Source organism: Acanthopagrus latus, chromosome 1 (assembly GCF_904848185.1).
Source record: "Acanthopagrus latus isolate v.2019 chromosome 1, fAcaLat1.1, whole genome shotgun sequence".
NCBI classification, from domain to species: domain Eukaryota; kingdom Metazoa; phylum Chordata; class Actinopteri; order Spariformes; family Sparidae; genus Acanthopagrus; species Acanthopagrus latus.
The window spans coordinates 12,900,526-12,919,687 of NC_051039.1; the positions used below are offsets into that span (position 1 = coordinate 12,900,526).

General features: G+C 39.5%; 1 protein-coding gene across 1 annotated transcript; it reads right to left on the reverse strand.

Moving 5' to 3' along the window:
- Positions 1–3,996: 3,996 nt before the first annotated feature.
- Positions 3,997–16,890, reverse strand: LOC119028922 (microsomal triglyceride transfer protein). The gene is made up of 18 exons (XM_037115381.1): positions 16,634–16,890; positions 14,699–14,886; positions 14,378–14,521; positions 12,146–12,253; positions 11,934–12,050; positions 11,704–11,843; positions 11,469–11,619; positions 10,550–10,707; positions 10,230–10,398; positions 9,935–10,042; positions 9,628–9,840; positions 9,324–9,535; positions 9,094–9,191; positions 8,852–8,973; positions 8,468–8,695; positions 7,593–7,717; positions 5,074–5,244; positions 3,997–4,967 (listed from the first exon to the last, which is right to left on the reverse strand). Exons 1-18 carry the CDS (start codon positions 16,692–16,694, stop codon positions 4,820–4,822), a joined length of 2,661 nt encoding a protein of 886 aa, XP_036971276.1. The 5' UTR covers positions 16,695–16,890; the 3' UTR covers positions 3,997–4,819.
- Between the last annotated feature and the right edge of the window lie 2,272 nt (positions 16,891–19,162).

Consider the following 19,162-nt stretch of genomic DNA (forward strand, 5'->3'; position numbering starts at 1 on the left):
ACAGCAATGTCAGATTCTCTTGTTTGAACACATTGGCCTCTTAAGTTAAAATATCTATAAATATTTATTTAAATAACACATTAACTGATGGCACAAACACATTTTATTACTGCTTTATTGTCTTTTGTCTGTCCTGTTTCCTTTTAAATATGCAATAGGGCATTGTAGGTCACTGTGCTATACTTGACTCAGTTATATCAGCATCCCATGGAGAATTGATGCGAACTGTAGATGGCTATTTTTAGTATGTTTTAAATCTAAACACATATTAAAGGTATTTGGAGCTGCTGGTCAGTCTATGTACCTTGATTCTGTAAAATACATGTTGCAATGCCTCTGTGAAAACAGACTTAATATAAATTGCCCTTTGAGTTGAATTCATTAAGTGATCTGAATTGATTGGAAGACTTGGTTTTGACTGTGCAGTAGTTTGGACATGATTTGCTCTTGAGAGCATCCTGATGTTTGAAAATGCATTTTGAGGTTAAATTGTACTTAAATTTGTACATTTGATTCATGAAGTGTACTTAATGATAGTATTTTACTTATCAAATGAATGTGCCCCTGAGGCAGTTGAGGGCAGTGCAAGTTTTAAATGTTATTTTCTTTGAAATTCTAAATATGTTGTGTAAAAATGTAAAAGTATATAAAGAAAGAGAATTTACCAAAGAAGCTACTGAACTATGAACAAGTCCAAATTGAGAAATATGATATTCTACCTCTTTACAGAGTTTTAAAAGTATGTGTTCGATCAGCAAGATGGAAGATAATGAAATCATATTTCATTAGTTTCACTATTACATATCATTTTGAAACCCTCATAACTAAATAAGATACATAGAATTTGTAAGCTCCAATAAACCAGCTATTTCAAAACTCCCACATGCATTTTATTAGTTTCTTGTATGACCTTTATATGTGAATAATAATGTACTTAATGCACTTGGATTGTCATTATTTTGTCACCAACACTGACAGCAGCTACTGGCTGTGAATACTGCTGTAATCAGTGGCATGACATGAACATTTTAAAATGAACATTGTACAATGTACATTGTTAATCATTAATGGTGAATTATACCCAAATATGCACTGTAATATTGATCATTATCGTAAAAACATTCTTCCAGATGTCCTTCAGTAAACCTGCTGACTTTGAGGTTCAATGTGGAAAACTGACTATATCAAAGCTTGCTTTTGTATGAAGGGAAGGGGTTAATCGAAGGTGAGATGGTCCGAGATAAGTGTATTTATGAATGGTCACAGAAAAAGGGCACGTATTTGAATGAAACACCTTAATGGCCATGGCACTGGTTATGTTTTGTGCCTGATTTCACCGGGGTCGTGTGGCTGCCCCAGAAAAAGACAGCGGTCAGGATGACAGCAGAGAGATACCTTGAAAGGCGAAGTGCGTGCTGTGCTCGCACTTAGAAGCTTGAAAGTAATGAACATGATGAATGAGTGTAATGTAGACTGACAAGCCTACACATGTTTTCAATAAATTCAAAATGCAAGCTACTGAACATGTTTGTTTCTGTGATCTTGTTGGGGTTAAATTAAATATTTTGCTGATGCCTGTAATGTAACCTGTCGAAAACACAGATGAACTCTGTTGGGGAAATTAAAAGCAAATATGCAATCAAATGTTTTGTTTGTGATTCAGCTATTGTACAAGTTACAAGGATGCCATTATAGTAAAAAAAAATGTTCTAATGTTGCACTTATTGTTTATAAGTTGTAAGATAAAATAAAATGAGGATTTGTTATGATCAAAAACAAGATATTTGAGGAAAACCGGGAACACTAACTGAAGAGATGAATTTACTGGAAATATATAGACAATACAAACTATTTTTTTAACTATGTTTTACAGCAAAGATTTAACAATTAAATATGATTACCTCAAAGATTTGTTTGGGGTTGCCATGTTTTGAAAAAACATTTTGCTTGCTGAACAGTCTTCTTTATGAATTGAAAACGTTCTTATTAATACTTTTCAATCAATCAGTATTACAACATTATTTAATAATCATGAATTAGAAAACTCATCATAAAATGGTCAAGATTTGATACAGTGTTCTCCTCAGTGACTGACTGAGATGACCTGATGTGTCCAGCACTACTCATGATTTGGTTAATACTCTTCCTTAGATATTTTTGTGTATTTGTACTTAATATTTGTGCGCTATATTTGAATTCTTTCTATCTCCATGACCTGTTTACTGTGGCTGTCCTTCTGCATTCGATAAAAGTTTCCCAACTAAAAACATACAGAAAGATAAATGACAAGGGTCAAAGGGAATCAAACAGATTTATGCCAACACAAGTACACATTTGGCATCTGCCAGCGTGCGAGGTTAGCTTTCTGGTGACACTGAAACATCACCCGGGCCGAGGCTTAAGTTTAACCTGACAGTTTGCTGCTGTGTTTACTCGGTTGCCGTGGATGCAGTGAGACTGGCAGACACTGGTTTTCCCCCCAGCTGCTCTCGGTGGTTTCTGAAGTATCTACATTAAGGCCCAGTTGTTGTATTTAGATGCCAGTAAGGGCTCTGATGTCACAGCTGTGACACAAGAAAAGTCATGATCTATTGCTTCACCTGGATCAACAAGTATAATTTACTTTGGGATACAAGGGTACATTTTTCACCTTGGACAGTGCACCTTTGAAAAAACATGCTAACGTGAAGACAACCTACACAGTAGGGAGTGAAAAAACCTTACAAAGTTTTCTATAGTGAATATTGTTTCAAATTCAGAAGTTTGCCATCTTGATTCTGATGGTGGTTGAATTTTCATGATTCAAACTGGTAAGAACGTGTACTCCAGGATCATGGGTTTAAAACACAGCTAGTGGCTCTCTGAGGTGGTACCGAGGCACACCAATGCTTTTAATTAAGTGTTAGGATGCTTACACAGTGATAATAAAGTCATGTAGATGTTTAACCTAGCATATACATATATACGCATATACAATATGGGTAAACATCAATTCTGTGTCATCATGTTCACCTAGTTCAGCTATTGGTATATACACCTAGCTTCCTTTTTTGGAAAGTGAAACTTTAGCTAATAAGCTTAAAATACAGCACAAAGTATGAGAATGTGTTTACATTGCAAGTATTTGGTCATAAACCAAAGTACTGGACAAACAATAGTGATGATGACAAAATGTCAACCTCGTGGCGCCACCAGAGGAAATGTCAGTGGATTACCAAAATCATAAGGATTCATCCTCTGGGAACCATGAATAGACCCAAATGGCGGACAGACTGACATTCTCAGACATAGAGGAGTGTTATTACTGCAGCTGCATTGTTACTCATGTCACATGTAGAGGTTCAGGGTCTCTGAACCTCTACATGTGGCATTAACTTTGTGGGAAGGGAGGAGATATGCATTAAAATAAATGGCAGCCCAGCACAATGAGGGCGTTAAGAACGCCTCTTTATCTTAACCTAATGTTTAGGTCTTGCCTTGTGGTCTTATGTTTACTTACATGGTGCATATACCTAATACATTTGTGTTTAATCACACGTCCCAAAACTAAATGACACACTGTGGACACACGACAGGACAGTATCCTAGAATGGGAGTGCCAGTTAGTCACAAGCAAAATATTATGAATATGCCGTGTGTTTGTGATGAGCATGATGAGCATTCCTAAAAAATTGTGTTGTACTTTCATAAATTTGCAGGGCTCATATGCAGAGTAAAGATTGGTCAGTATCAAAGTAGCAGAGGATAAGATCATCTGACTTTTGAGTTTATCAAAGTACATTATGGTCCATCTGAAATGTAAATCTGTAGTCTCTAAACCAAGCTAAGGTGATGTCCTCAGACATTAACTGACATGTAAAATTAGTGGAGTGGCCCTTTAAAGTCCCACATGGTATTTCTACCCCCAGCTGTTCAATCCAGTTCTGTTGTGAACATAGTAAAAATGTGTGTACACAACTTTTTTGTTGAATCTAAATCCATAAACAGAGTCAAAAGTGTTTCCAGTGCACATTTATTGTCAGCCAATTACAGATCTAACAATCTGCTCCCAAAACATGGAAACACGAGCTCAAAGTAGTTAAAAAATCTTCAAACTACCAAAACATTTTCAGACAAACAGAGCAATTACACCCACGTACAAAAAATATATTCAAGTATTAATGGATTCATTTTGGCTGATTCAATTTCCTGCTTAAATCTTGCAAAAACAGTAAAAGTAAACACAATGAACACTCATAGTTTCTGTAAGGAATATTAAACATCACCAAAAATTAATATGAATTAACTGGTATTACTTGGCTTAATAAGTTATTTCAAGTGTGGGAACAGTGACATAAAACAAACTGTTGCTCCTTAGTAAACACATTTAATTAAAAAACAGGAATGTTGACAGAAAGGAGCATTTCTATTAAAGGGGGAAGTTAGTCCACTATCTCCAGTGTTGATATTTACATGTACATCTTTACTATAAACTGTGTTGGGAAAATTGCAGTGGTATTTTCTTAGCGGAGTATCACCTATCAAATAAAACATACATCCTGCATCATAAATAAATCTTCAAGGAAATCTGTAAAAAGACAATTGAAGAATTCCTGATTTCAAAAACAAAATGTCGAATTAAAATGACTTAAATACTCACAGGAATGTAAACACTGCATGTGTTGTTAAAAAAAAACAAAAAACATTCACCACTTGTCTCTCTTACAGTCTTTCACTGACGTGAGGCTGAGGTGTGATAGCTGTCCCTGAATGCAATAAAACCCTCTTGAGCGACAATAAGAAATGACTACTTTTTCCTGGATGGGTTATGATGTCTCCTTTACCAGTTGGAGTCAAAAACCTTCTTGCACATGTTTGAGTTCTCCTGGTGAAGAGGGAACTCAGAACCGGGGACGAGCTGTTTCTTGCTCTTGCGTGACACGACGCTCTTCCCCGATGACAAACTCTCATACTTGGTCAGGTGCTCACTGAAAGCAGACAATCAAGGGATTAGGTTTGGTATATGCTTATTTAACAATAAAACACCAAATAGCCTTGAAATCTTTTCTTTTTTGAGGAAGAATCTTATAATACCTGAATGGAAAGGTAGCTTTGTCCATCTGCATGCACACCAGGAAGGGATATTCAGAAAACTGGACAGTGGTGATGAAGTCCAGCGATGCCTCTGTTTCAAAGCTGACCTCCACACCCGCTCTCATGAAGTCCATGTCCACTGTAACGTTCCCAGTGACCACTAACGCTCCCCTGAAAACAAGTAAGCAAGGGGAAAAAAATGAAAATGTGCCCAAAATACATAGATGAGTATATGAAAATATATGTTTTCCCATGTGAAATATCATATGTGGATAAAGTCCATATGAAAATGCCATTATTACTGTTATTGTTATCATATTATGTGTGAAATATCTTGTTTTTATATGTGATGTCTTAAATTTCACAATATTAATATCAGTACAGTATTAAATCAGTTCATTTCATCTCCAAAATTACCTTGTTATTTGAATTTCATTTCAGTTGATCTACATGTCATTATGACCTTATTTTCTTTACATATGATGTCTTACAGTTTACATTTGAAATATAACATTTCATTATTTAATTTGAAAATACCAATATTTTACATGGTAAATGGCCCCAAAACATTTTGAGTTTAATTCCATGTCAATATAGCCGCTGTGAAATGGAATTTATCATACAATATTACATATTAAACTTGTTGATTATACATGTAATGTCTTACAATTCATGCGAACTTATTACATACAAAATGTCCCAAATACACTTGAGTATTTGTGATTTTTAAAATGTGTTCTGCAGAACACATCTTAAAAGTGAAAAAAAAAAAATCATTATTGTAGGAATCCATACTTTACTACATGATGATACATAACAGCAGTATCATACAACACAGCAACTTACCAAAAGATTAAATAAATCTTGTGAAGTATACGATTATAACAGACAGTTTCCAGCCTTGTCATAACCACCATGTGAAAAGTTTTGTGTAATTGTATCACACAGTTTGTATCAGGGGCTCAAACACACAGTAAAGCTCACACAACAAGTTTAGTTTAACTACCATGTAACAACTTCCCCTTATGTTTGAAATCACAGTATGTGCCAACTAGTTGAACATCCAACCTCTGTCACTTTGCCCGTGAAGACATGCCTTGGCAAAGATGCCAGTGTGGTTTGTTCTGCTTCTATAGATAGCCTGCCAGTCTATTATCAGAGTGGACGATGTACAACTATGCTGATCCATTCACCTGCCTCTGCCATTCCCTTCCACACATGGGTCAAATCATCCTGAAGACCAAATTCAAGATGTGACCCTTAACAGTGGTGAAAAAAAGGAAGGAAGACTTGACCTTTGCATCTTGACTTTACTGTCACAGACAAAATGTGTTTGGTACTGCTTGTTTATGGAAAAAAAAAACCTTTTCAACTTTCCTCCCTCCTAGCGTTTCTCTGCGTTAGCAACATGGCTACCGCTAGCAGCTTTGCTACTGCACAAGGCAAAAAACAACCCTAAGAATCACCTTGAAACCTTGATCTCGCTGCTATGAAAAGACAGAATAAAACACCTGGTTGTATTTAGAAAACAACACATTTTGTCACTTTCTGATCTAGTTCAAAGAGTGCTGGTTTTGAACTGTCTCAAGTCCCAGTAGTAAGGGGAAACTCATATCAGCAGGGGAACAGACTAACACAGCACCAGTACCGTCCATTGAGTAAATACCCCTCAGTTCACTTTTGCTCATAGGGTTGCTGGTAGCTATCCTCTATACCTGGTGAACCCATAAAATGATGCCTCTTCCTGTTATGGTTGCATAATGGCAGACATATTTATTTTGTGCCGTTACGCAACCTTCAGTCCGAATAGCATAGTAAATGCTAGGAAAGTCTCCATTACACTCTAGAATCATTGTTTACTACAGAATGATAACTTAAAGCAAATAAGTTGTATATTTCCACTTTAAAAATTATGAAGGTTCATATGCAGCCCTGTCTTGCATAGAGCCCACTGTAACTAAATGTTACAAATCTGTGGCAGCGGACTTTAAATCCTGTTTCATCACCAGATGCCGCAGGCTAACCAATACGTGCATGATGATATGCTCCATTTTCAGCAGCTACTGTTGCACATCGACTGTAATGTTTTTAAATAGAGAACCAGACAGGCCTGACATCATGGCCACACAAACCTGAAAATGAGACGTGCGTGAGGCACAATGCTGGAGCGTGTCCAGCACAGCGGTGGAACAAATGATTCAGGCAACACTTATAGACCATCTAAAGTTCACATGAATCTAACATCAACAGAGATCTATTTGCAGTGCGTTGACATGGCTCGGACGCCTGGAACGACTTTCCTTTGTGTCACAAAGGTTGTTTTCTAAGAATTCTCTGCCTTTCACAATGGCCTTTGCCCTGCGAGTGTATTACGTCATACAGTACATACAGTTCTTTAAAAACAGTGAGATAATGTATCACTCCTTGGTTGTACATGAGGCTGTGACCTATATACATGACACTTAACTTGTGTTAAAAAAGCTCTGCTGGTGCCCTCATATCAGTTAGTGTATTGTTACCTGTTGTTAACGCTGGTCTTGGACTCCCTGTACCACAGGCTGATCTCCATGCCTCCAGAGATGTCGATGGCTAATCCTCCCTGGAACTCTGCATTTGCCTTCAGACCAGACTGCAGTGTGATCACCTAAAGGACCAGAGAGAAGCAGGAAATAAGACAAAAAATGAAATAAATCACACATTGAAATACTTGGTTGTGTCTCATAATGAACAAATCTTTTATCATGAAGCAAACGTTTCATAAACCAGCAAAGCACTTTCAACACTGCAACCGTATAAGGCACGATAAATGCTAAATCCTTGTGTCAGCTGTTCACATTTAGACCCTTTTCACACTCACTAAGCTTAACGACTGACGTTGTGAACTTGAGTCACTCGCTATCTGTGGCTGTGCTCACAGACTGTATGCATCTGACCAAGTAAACAAGTCCTTTTGTGGGAACAAAATGTAGCAGCACATCACACTTCTTCTGGTTTGCAGCTCTAGTTTATGTACAGTAGGTCTTTTCAAGCTGTTTTCACTAATGAGCAATGATTTAATAATTTTTGTATCTGTTGTACAGCCTGTGATTTAAGAATAAACAAATCAAAATAACAGCTTCGAAATCATTTTGATGGTACCGTAACTTGTAATAGGATGAACGGTGTCTCTTTCTCAGCCACTCTTCCCCCATCACTTGTTTCATCACATAACGTTGTTATGATATGATGAGGTTTGTTTGTAGTCAGCACCTACAGTGCGTCTGAAAACGTGTAAAGGACCTGGGATTTGCATTTACTGTATTGGTGTTACACTCAGAAACTGTTCTATATAACGTTGCTTTCAAGGTGTGGTGTAAATGTGGCACTGAGGTAGTAAACAGTAGTGACTAATTACCTCAGAATGATCAGTCAGCAGGATCAGACCCTTCACCACATTCATGGGCTCCCCTGTCATGGAGAACATTTTGGACATGAGGTCACTGTAACCCTTGAAGAAGGTGACGGGCCGCAGCTGGACGTCAAAGAGCAAAGCTGACATCCCAGCGAACGACTCCAGGTCTTCCTCTCCCTCATCGGGTGTGGCAGCGATCAGTGACTCCAAACCCTGGGCTTCGATCGCAACCTAGGAGATAAGGACATTCAAATTAGTAATGATTCAAAGTACTTTATGTTAAAAATAAAGGAAGTAAAACATTGAAATTCCTTTTCCTGCAACAGTCTTGCAAAGCTTGTTTTATATATATTACAAAAATGTCTTTCTTCACGTTGGTTTCCTGACCTGTAGTCCATGTAGCATTGCTCCTTTACTAGCACCGTAAATGTTCATGTTGCTCCTCCTCAAGATCCCAGAGCCTGAATACAGGATGTCCAAACTGTATGTGGAGGTCACATCGGCAGATTCTGCAGGAATGGGGATTTTAAAATACTCAGTCAACACATAACATGCATGTAGCATGTAGATGTTATCTATCTTATTGCTAAAAAGCCAAATAAGAGTGAAACTCAAAATTGATTACTCACGCGCCATGAATCCTGAGTACGCAGACGACGACCCAACTTTTGAGAATCGGTCGTAGTTGGCCGAATTCATGTCCTTCATAGCTTTTTGTATAACTTTGCTGAAAAATGAAAAACAAATATTGTTCAATAAATGGCTGCATATGAGCATTTATGTTCTGTGCACAAAATACTCCTTGTTCTGAGTGTTCACTAAGGATTTTAGAAGCTATTTCTGTTGGTCCATGACAAACCTGGCAGGCAGCTGGAAGCGGACAATGTCCTGGATCTTGGACAGCATGTACTTGTTCATCTCACGAGGCAGGTTTCCAATAGACAGCAGCAGATTTTTGACCTCTATGTATGACGGGTTGCTACTGAGGATGACGTCAGCGGCAGCAGCTCTCACGTTTTTCTCATAGATCCGTCGGTTCTGGTGGTAAACCCTGTTCACTGTCTGCTTAACCTACGAACGACATAAATGTTTGGTTACAGATTCTTTTGATCAGCTCCGCAGACCATCAGTTCAAATGAAGTGTTGCGTGAACTACGGCTTACCTCGTCGGTCATGAGCTTGACGTCGTATCTCTGCAGAGCTGTGAGGGCGATGGTGCTGTAAGCTCCCACCTCTGACTCCGCGAATTTGGAGAAGATGGGAATGGCCTCGGGAAGCATCGAGTTCTTCAGAGCCAGAAGGTACATCTGGACCTCAGACTCCACCTGTGTGCTGTCAGGACCGGCTAGAATTAGCTTCTTAGCCTGCACCACCGCCTGAGAGGTAAAATATACAGCAAAAAATCATGAGTCAGCTCAAATTCAGCTCAATTTCCAGAGTATTGTATGTTTCATTTTCTTTGAGACTTACCGGTAAGTCACAACCTCCTTTCTGACACAGCTTGTGGACCAGGGCTCCCATAATGATCACCACAGACTCCTTAATGTCAGTGCTGCCGAACTTTCCCTTTGAAATATCCTGAAAAGGAAACACATTGTCATGATAATCCACCCAAAACATTCAACAATTAAGACACATTATATTAAAGAGAAAATATTCCATCGGCAGAAAGCAATATATTACATATAACGTCATTTATGAAGAGAGCGCTGATGTGAAGTGTGTGAGTTCAGCCCAAAAGTTGCCGGTTCTGTGCTAATCTTACCAGCAGTGCCTGGAGCATCCTCTCATTGGGATGTGAAGAGAAGCCACACGCATAGAGAAACCTCTCCTGCAGAACCAAACCTTTGGCATCTGTGAAGTTAAGGAATTCAAGCATGGCGTCCAGAGACGCTTCGGTCTGGGAGGAGGTCACAGCATCCACCACCTGAGGTCTGAAACCAGCGAAAAGTAAGAGAATACAATGATGGTGAGTTCATGCTATTTGATCCTTAACTTAAAAGTTAAGAGTAATTCAAAGAACCAGCAGAGGGATGGAGCCAGTAGGTAAATTAAGATGTAGGGAAGAAGGAGGAGCCTGCTTACAGAGTTGTCTTGCTGGCACTCTTCAGCACTTTGAGGATCTCATCCTTGGACGCCTTCCTAATGCTCTGGATGAGGGCCAGGAAGCTGCGAGGAGCCGTGGCTTTGGACAGGCTCGCCGGCTCCAGCTGCTTCTGTTGAGCCTGCCAATGTTCGAAAAGCTACGAGCGGAACACAGGGGAGAGGGGATAAGGAGACAGATCGTCTTCAGTGGGTAATTACTGTACAAAAATATACCGTATCTGTTAACTAATACAGTGTTATTTGGATCAGTTTTGTTATAATGACTCAACCCCAGACCGTCTTACTCAGAAATGTGAGCTGTACTGATCCAATAAGTGTAGGGATCTTTATGAAGCTGTATAAGAAATGCTGGATTGCATGTGTTTTCCTAACCTGTTTCATAGAAATAAGAACTTGCACAAGTTCATGGATACTTAAGTTAGTTAGTTTTGAATATTAATTATTTAGCAGATTTTCTTCACCAGGAAATTATTAGAATCAAAGACCTCACCAGGGAGAGATACCTTTTGATCCATAGACTGTACGTTCATTGGTTGATTGGTGTGTTTGTCAGATGGATTACACAGAAACTACTGAACAGATTTCCACGAAACGTGGATTTAGGTTGGCTCTCAGCCAAGAATAGACATCAATTACTTTTAGCATTGTACAAACTGAAAATTTGATCTGATGAAAGGAACTAAAGGAAAACTCAAAGTCTTTTAGGATCCATCCTGCACTAAATGTTATAGCAGTCCATCTGATAATGAGATGTTTTACTGAAAGCGACAAAATTCAACCTCATGGAGCCAGAGGACAGGTCAGGGGATTATCCTCTGGAGACCACGACCATGCCTGTACATAATGTCATGGTAGAATGTAATGTAATAAAATGTAATTTAAGTGAACAGGTACTCACTGATGGACATCCCTTGCACTGGGATTTGACCTTCTCTGCCATAATACCAACGGCAGCAAATTTTGCATTGATCGACTTGACAACCCCAGTCACGTCTTTCCCAGCAGCCTCCTGTGGTCCAGCCTCTGTCCCGACCAGTGTGAGTGTTTGCCTGTGTAGAAAATCCTGAAATTAAAGTGCGCCCGTAAAAGAAATGGCAGCACGCATTCACTCTTTGCCAAGGCATTCACTGTACCTGGAAACAACTTTAGCCGCGGCAGATCTCCGGGAGTTGACGGCCAGTGAGTGTGTCTCTTCAGCCACGGCTGAGCGGATGAAACCATCTTCAAGCGTGAACACTGTAACAGAACTGGACTTCTTGCTTACACCCAAGACCTGAAGGAGGACACAATGAAGCACAATTCTATAGTGATTCGGTAACATTCATAATTTCAGCACGGTGAGCTGGTCTGGATGCTGACATACCTGACTGTGTGTGGTGAATCCGCTCTCTGCTGTCTTACATGTCTCCAGGATCTTGGTTCTCGTCACTTGACCTTGGGCTGCTTTGTACTCGACTGTGCACCTTCCAGACACGTCATTCTGTTGCCACACATTAAGTTTGTCACATTAGCGGCATATAACAAAATACCAAAAACATGGATAAATGGAATGGGGGTCTCTTTCGCGCCATTTACCTCAACAGCCTTCCCAGTCCTGAGCTGTACTTGCAGCAAGCTGGCCAGCCCTCTTTTCATGTTCTTGATGGTTGCAGGTTCGGCCCAGAAGGAGTAAAATGCTTTTGCCTACAGCAAAGAAAGCAAAATGTCAAACAATGCTTGTGAACAAAGCAGCCGATGAGCCAAGCGACCTACACGTATGCAGGTCAAAGAGTTTCAGGGTGTCAGTTTCCCATGTGTGCATGACGATGACATCAGAGACTATTTACATTACGCGCAGAAATAAAAGATATTCTTTGAAGTGCACATCAAAAACGGGGCCAGGATACCTTGGTGTTAGCACTTTAAATGTTTAAAAAGAACACCTCAACCTGGCATGCAGTTTATTTCCTCTAATTATATCCCGAATACATATCAGTGCACAGCGATGACCAGCATGAAAGATGAGTCAGACTTCTGTTTACTGCTGTCATATTAAAACAATCAGTCAAATAAGCTTAGCTCATCTCGGGAAATATCACATCACACCGCAGAGTTTTCCAACGAGGCTCAATGGAGTACTCTGCATCCTGCTCATGAGTGGAGAAAGCAGCCGGTTACATCATCCGACACTGTCTCCTATACAGTATGTTATTTATTTGTGGCGCTCAGTCACAACATCAGCCAGGACCACCATAAATAGACCGTCCGCTCCTCTTATGTGTAGTTTTTCCTGCCCCAGCCAGCCATCGGTATAAATAAGCTATCCGGTTTCACAGTGTCTTCCAGGTCATTCTTTCAACCTTTACCCCACACTGAACCGCTGTTCATCTAGAAATCAGCCACAGTTTTTCTTCACTTCAGATACTTTTCTGGCACGTCACACTAACAATGTTGGTGAAGCAAATTAACATGTCACTGCAGTCCTGGCGGTATGGGAAACCTGTGTGAACGACAAACAGGTCACCTCCCAGGTCACCAGGGTGGTGAGGAGGTTAAGTACTTCCTAATCAAGGGTTTTCAAGTTGTAACCAATTGTCTCATTAATGGTTAATAAAGCATTTATGGATCAGTTTCAAGTCAATGAGGAGAACAGAGATATTAAGACAATTATAAATGTTCAAATCTAGGAATAGATGAGTAATAGCTTCTTTTTGAGGGCTCTGGATCATCTGCAGCCCTTTTCAAATGTTACATGGTCATAAAATAATGATCTATGTAGCGTTAGTAAATGTTGAACCAATGAATGAAACCCTAAGTCACATTTTATAAACCCTTTATAAAGAGATACCCAAGCCTTTGGTCTACATGTGGACCAACATGATCAAAAACAATCAAAAACATGAAATACTGTGGAAAGAGATAGTTTTACACGTGCTTTTAGTCTCGCTTTGACTTTAAATGAGATATCTAACAATCTATACACATTATTAGATAGCATATAGTGATGATGATGTGATAATGATGCAATAACTCATCTCACAGCCACTATGATGAACTTTATCCACCATTAATTTATTGACCCTCTGACCGTGCTGACCTTTGCACACACACCTACACATACACACACATCTGGCTGGTAATTCCCCTGCCAGCATCATCACTCCAGCACAATGGAGGTAAAGCTCACCAAGTCTCAACGGCGGAAGTGCTGAAAGCAAACTACTGACTTTATATCATTATTTATAAGAATCTCTCGCATGTTGACGATTATAAATTGTAAGTCATATAATATCAAGGAATTGCCACTGTTATTCATGACATTTAGTGAATATAAGATATCTTCATGTCAACCCAAAATAAATTTGACAAATTGTGTTTTTTTATTTAGACAGCATGTCAACTAAGGTCTAAATTCCTGATACTGTGAGGTTGTACAGAGAAAGCAGTTACTGATTCTTGAGAATGAATCAATTAATCAGTTAGTCTATAAGTTGTATTTAAAATATGTGGAAAAACTACTCAAAGTGATGTCATTAAGCAACGTTTGTTGTCAAAGACGCAAAGACTTTTCATTTACTATCATCAATGACAAACAAAAGCAGGGAACTCCTCACATTTTAGAGGCTGGTACCGAAACATATCTGCCTTTTTTGCATGAAAAATGACTGAAACAATTAACCCATGAGCAAAACAGCTAATCGAATAACCCTTGCAGTGCTACTGACAGGGCCAATTGCATACTGTTAAATACCAACTATCCACGTACAGAAAAGGCCATGTAAGTGCCTACAGTAGCAGTTAAGTCGAGTTAAGTACTAATACTCTCACCTTTCCATTTCTCAGGTGCACCATGAAAGGTTTTGTCAGAGCTGCCAGTTTGGTCTTGCCCAACACACTTTCAGCCGTGGACCCATGGAGGACGTTCTTCTTCTCTGATCGATGGGTCGCAGGGTCGATCCTCACGTTTGAGATCTGTTAACAAGAGATTCATTCATGTGAGCAAACACACCGATGCTTACTGTTAAGAAGAGTAGGCGTGCAGGCTTTACTACCAATCTGAGCAAAAGTGTGTGTAGCCAGATATATCATATGGCTTGTTCTCACTATCTTTTTGTGGATGTACTTGATACTATGATTGGATCGACGTACCGCCAGTTGAATGAGTTGGTCATCCTTGCTGCTGGGGTCTCTCCAGACGAGGTTGACGTCCACATCGCTGGAGATCTTGTAGCCAGCGCTGCCCTCTTTCGACCCCCGGGCCTTGTCCACCAGCACCTCAGTGGTGTAGCTGAATTTGTACAGCTGGTTGTTGTTCAGCCGGGGTCCAGCAGCACCACCTGAAGAAACACAGGAAACACAGCTGGTGAGCCCAACGAGTGAAGAAGGGTGCTTTACATCACTGCCAAGATTTTCATTCAGAGTCAGAGTTATATTGTGTCTTCGATTGTGGATGTTGTTGTATATATCGATATGTCGTTAGTGTTGTCTTTTCCTGGTTGCACTCTGAACATACCAGACTGTACAATTTGTTCTAATTCTCTCAACTAAATCCACATTACTGATGATTACTGATCAGAAATCTCAACGTAAGGTCCCTATAGTGATCTCTACATTATTGCTGCAATATCAATATTGAGGTATTTGGTCAAAAATATCATTTTTTCACTCAGTCCTAACATTTATCAAATTATTATTAAGTTTTATGGAGATTTAAAAAAAGAAGAAGAGTTAAATATCGTGTCTTGCGATCAAGCAAACTTGTATTGTGGGAAAAGCACACAGGCAGACCTCATAGGAACCCTCTCAAGGCAAACCATACTTTTAAATGCCTTGCTATCAGTGATAATGTAACTTTAACATTTAAAGATGAACTCAGACTGAAGGACTTGATGGCTGAAGGTCTATGTCTCTAATCCAGTCAGACACTTGAGTCTGAGGCATCCTCCACCTTATATGTGCTTTCCTCATTTATACTGTTTTTCATATTGTTGTGTCTGATCTTATTCCTTTTGATTGTTTTTATTTCTTCTCTTTCTTCTTTTATTCTCATTCTATCTGCTGCGTCTTGTTTTATTTTCTCTTTCAGAAAGTCATAAAAGTAAAAGAACAACTTCCACTGAACAAAACGGCTGCTTCTCCTCTTTCATTTTTTGTTTCCTTTGCGGCGATACTGTCAGACAGCGTTAAGGTGATTCATCCAGCAGCCATTTAACAAGGCGTGTTCATCCCTCCTCTGCTCTACTAATCAGAAGTGTTTCCGTTAGACAGCATGACATTAAGTCCACGAGGGAAAGACAGCCTGACGTGTCAGTATTTGATTTCATCACCGGTCGGTCGCAGAGGAACGAAGAGCTCAATTCAACAAATAGACATTGTGGGTAAACAACTGACTGACTGGCCGAGATTCTGCTGAAACATCAGATGCAAAACACCAACAGAAATAATAAATGTTGTGTTTCTGTCCTTTTTTGACTTCACTCTTATCAATCAGTGATGTCGTCAAGTTATCTGAAGCTACTCCACTGACAGCGAATAGGAGACTGACACTGTGGCCATTGATTCCTGACAGGATTCATTCATTTGAGGACTTTAAAGCCTCTGTTGCACAATTAGATTTAGATCACAGAACCCAAACATGACGGGGTTGTGTCACCGCTCAGTAAATAATTAATAAAATATTAATAAAGTGTGTAAATTACTAAAAATCGCCAACCTTATTTTCTTGTCTTGTTCCAATTTCCAAAAAAAGTGATGAAATGTGAAATATCCTCCTCAACATTTTGCTTGGGACTCCCTGCAACTCACTGACGGACCCCTGTTGATCCTTGGACCCCAGACTGACAACCACAGTGTTTGATCATCAGCAATTCCCCAACGTTTCCCTCTGATGAGAAGCTTCCACAGCACAGCAGAGCTTCATTTTGAGTTATAAATAAAGCCTTGTCAACACATTTCCTCTCCTCACAAACAAAGCCATTCAACTGTTCTAAGATAAATCAGCCTGTAGGGCCCCGGACACCCCACTAACACAAACTATACCTGCACACAAGAAATAACAAAAGTCACAACAACTCATCGACTCACCTTTGGCGGAAGCTGAGACACAGGAGGCCGTGCAAAGCAAGAGCACAACCAGGGTTAACATTGTGTATCCTCTCTCTGCAGCCAGAAGAGTCAAAAACTGACACAGAAGCAGAGGAGTCAGCTGCTGAAGAGGCACTAAAGGGCCAAAAAGAAAGGCAAAGGGAGTCCAAGCTTCTCCTATTATGTTTTAAATGAGGGGAGGGCAGACTCCAAACTCCACGCTCAAGTACTAAGTACAAGATAACCAAACAATCATTAACCAGCACAGATTCGACAGGAACTTCTGCTGCTGACGGACGCGCTCAGGTTTAAATACAGCGGGGCAGGAGGTGAGTCTGCGCGTGGCCATGTGACCTATTGATCAGTGAGATGGGATTATCTGATTGATTCAGCTGATCAAGGGAGAAGGGAGACTCACTGCTGCCGCCTGCCCTGACGCGTCCACAACAGAACATAATCATATAGAATTATTCTAAATGTATATATTACCGAGACATGGCAGAGAGACGTCCTCATGTTCGACACCTTTCACCTCGTTTCTTCTTCAGATGAACAGGCTGAGCTTTGTCGGCGTGTGTTGGTTGGAGGAAATGGGCAGTCTGTGAGAGAAACCAGCCCAGGGGCTCAGATTACAGCATCTCAGGGGACACAAAGAGTCTCAGTGTGATATATGTACGCAAGAAGAACCAGTTTAGATAGAGGGAAGCAAATAATAATTGGATGTTATGCCATCTTTTTGACAAAATCCACTGCTAGGTAAGTCCAAACTTCATTAAAGGATAAATTCACCCAAAAATGAAGATTCAGTCTTCTCAACCCCATGCCGATGGAAAGTCAGGGGAAGTTTCTTAGTCCACAAAACTTTTCTGGAGCTTCACAGCTAAACAATGTCTCTCCTCAACACCTGAATCAGATGGGGACTTGTTTTAAAAGGCTGCAAAAACATAGAATTAGGCAAAATCTAGATGAATGAGGTAAGAGAATAGAGAATGCTGCATTTTGGGACTATGAAACATCCCCTGACATCGGCTTTGAAGATAATTAGTTTATTTTTGAGTGAATCTATCCTTTAACCTGTGAATCACTGTGTTACAGCTAATTACAAAATTTGCTTCCTCAGCCTGTAAAATTTGAATATAAGAAACAGGTGAAGGTGTTGGTTGTGAGTGTGTGGATGTGTCGGGGGCAGAGCTTCAAGGGTAATCTTAATTAATCTGCAGCAATAGGCTACTTAACAGTCACTCTCTTGTATTCATTTGGGTTCAATCGAAACTCAAAACTCGAATTGAAACTATTACATTGTTGTGGATTTTGACAGTAAATAAATCCACCTTCACTTTTTCTTAAGGTCAAACATTTTGTTCCAAAGCTGCTTTATTATTATTATTATTATTATTATTATTATTATTATTATTATTATTAGTATTATTATTATTATTATTATTATTATTATTATTATTATTATTATGGTGCCATAACTGTGTAAAATTTAGTAATCTGAATCAAAATTAAGTGGACAAGGATGACTGATTGTGTTGACAACCTTTCCACATACATGTGGACAGTGAGGGAGAGGAAATGTTCTGACTACAATATTTAGTTTGTCACATGTATTTTACAAAATATAGACGTAGGACAGAACAGCAAACAGTCAATAATATTTATTTTAATTCACTTATTTTATTATAACACATAAAAAGCAAGCCTTCCTCAAAAACAGTTCAAGGCACACTGTAGAAACTGCAAAATTACACTGCCTTTATTTTACATGGCAAACATGATAATGTCTCTGTTCTGTGTCACTACTTGAGCACATTTACTAGCCATCACTGAACTTAAAAGATATTCAGATTGGTGCACAGACACTTTGAAACTGTGTCAGTGTTTGTCTGCTGGTGCTAACTGTCCTCGTCCTCTCATTGGTCGCCAGTTTGGAGTTTCTGTGGGAGAATCTGAATCCTGAGCGGTACTGAAAACTGACATAAGATCACGTCAGCACTGAGGTCTTCGCGGGTCCTTCGTGTCTTCAGGTTGAGGTTATGAAATCCTCCTCCAGCACGCAGACATCAACTCAGCTCTCCTTATCTGATGATTCCTTCACTGTCCCCGAAGATAGATGTCTCCAACAGTTATGAAGCTCTCATATGTGCAGGTCATGTCCGGAGCTGAGCTTCCTCAGTTGTCTCATTATCGCTCAGAGATCCTCTCCTACAGATAGAGTGACAGGAAGTATGTCATGACCTGTGGTACACTGCAGGAACGTTACTTCCTTTTCTTTTAAATCATCTTTTATTGCTAGTAAAAGGACGCATATACTTAGTTTACAGTTTGGGATGCACACTCTACACATTACTGACAACTTATTACATGTGTCCTGTTACAAAAACTAATTATTTAGTAGTGATAATAGAAGCATTTTGGCATTAAACTGAGAGTGAGTGAGAGGCTGATTTAATCAGTTTGAACGACTGCTGTTGTTCTCTGCTGAGTCTAGAATGCAAAGAAAATAACACTGACGCTTCTGGCCGA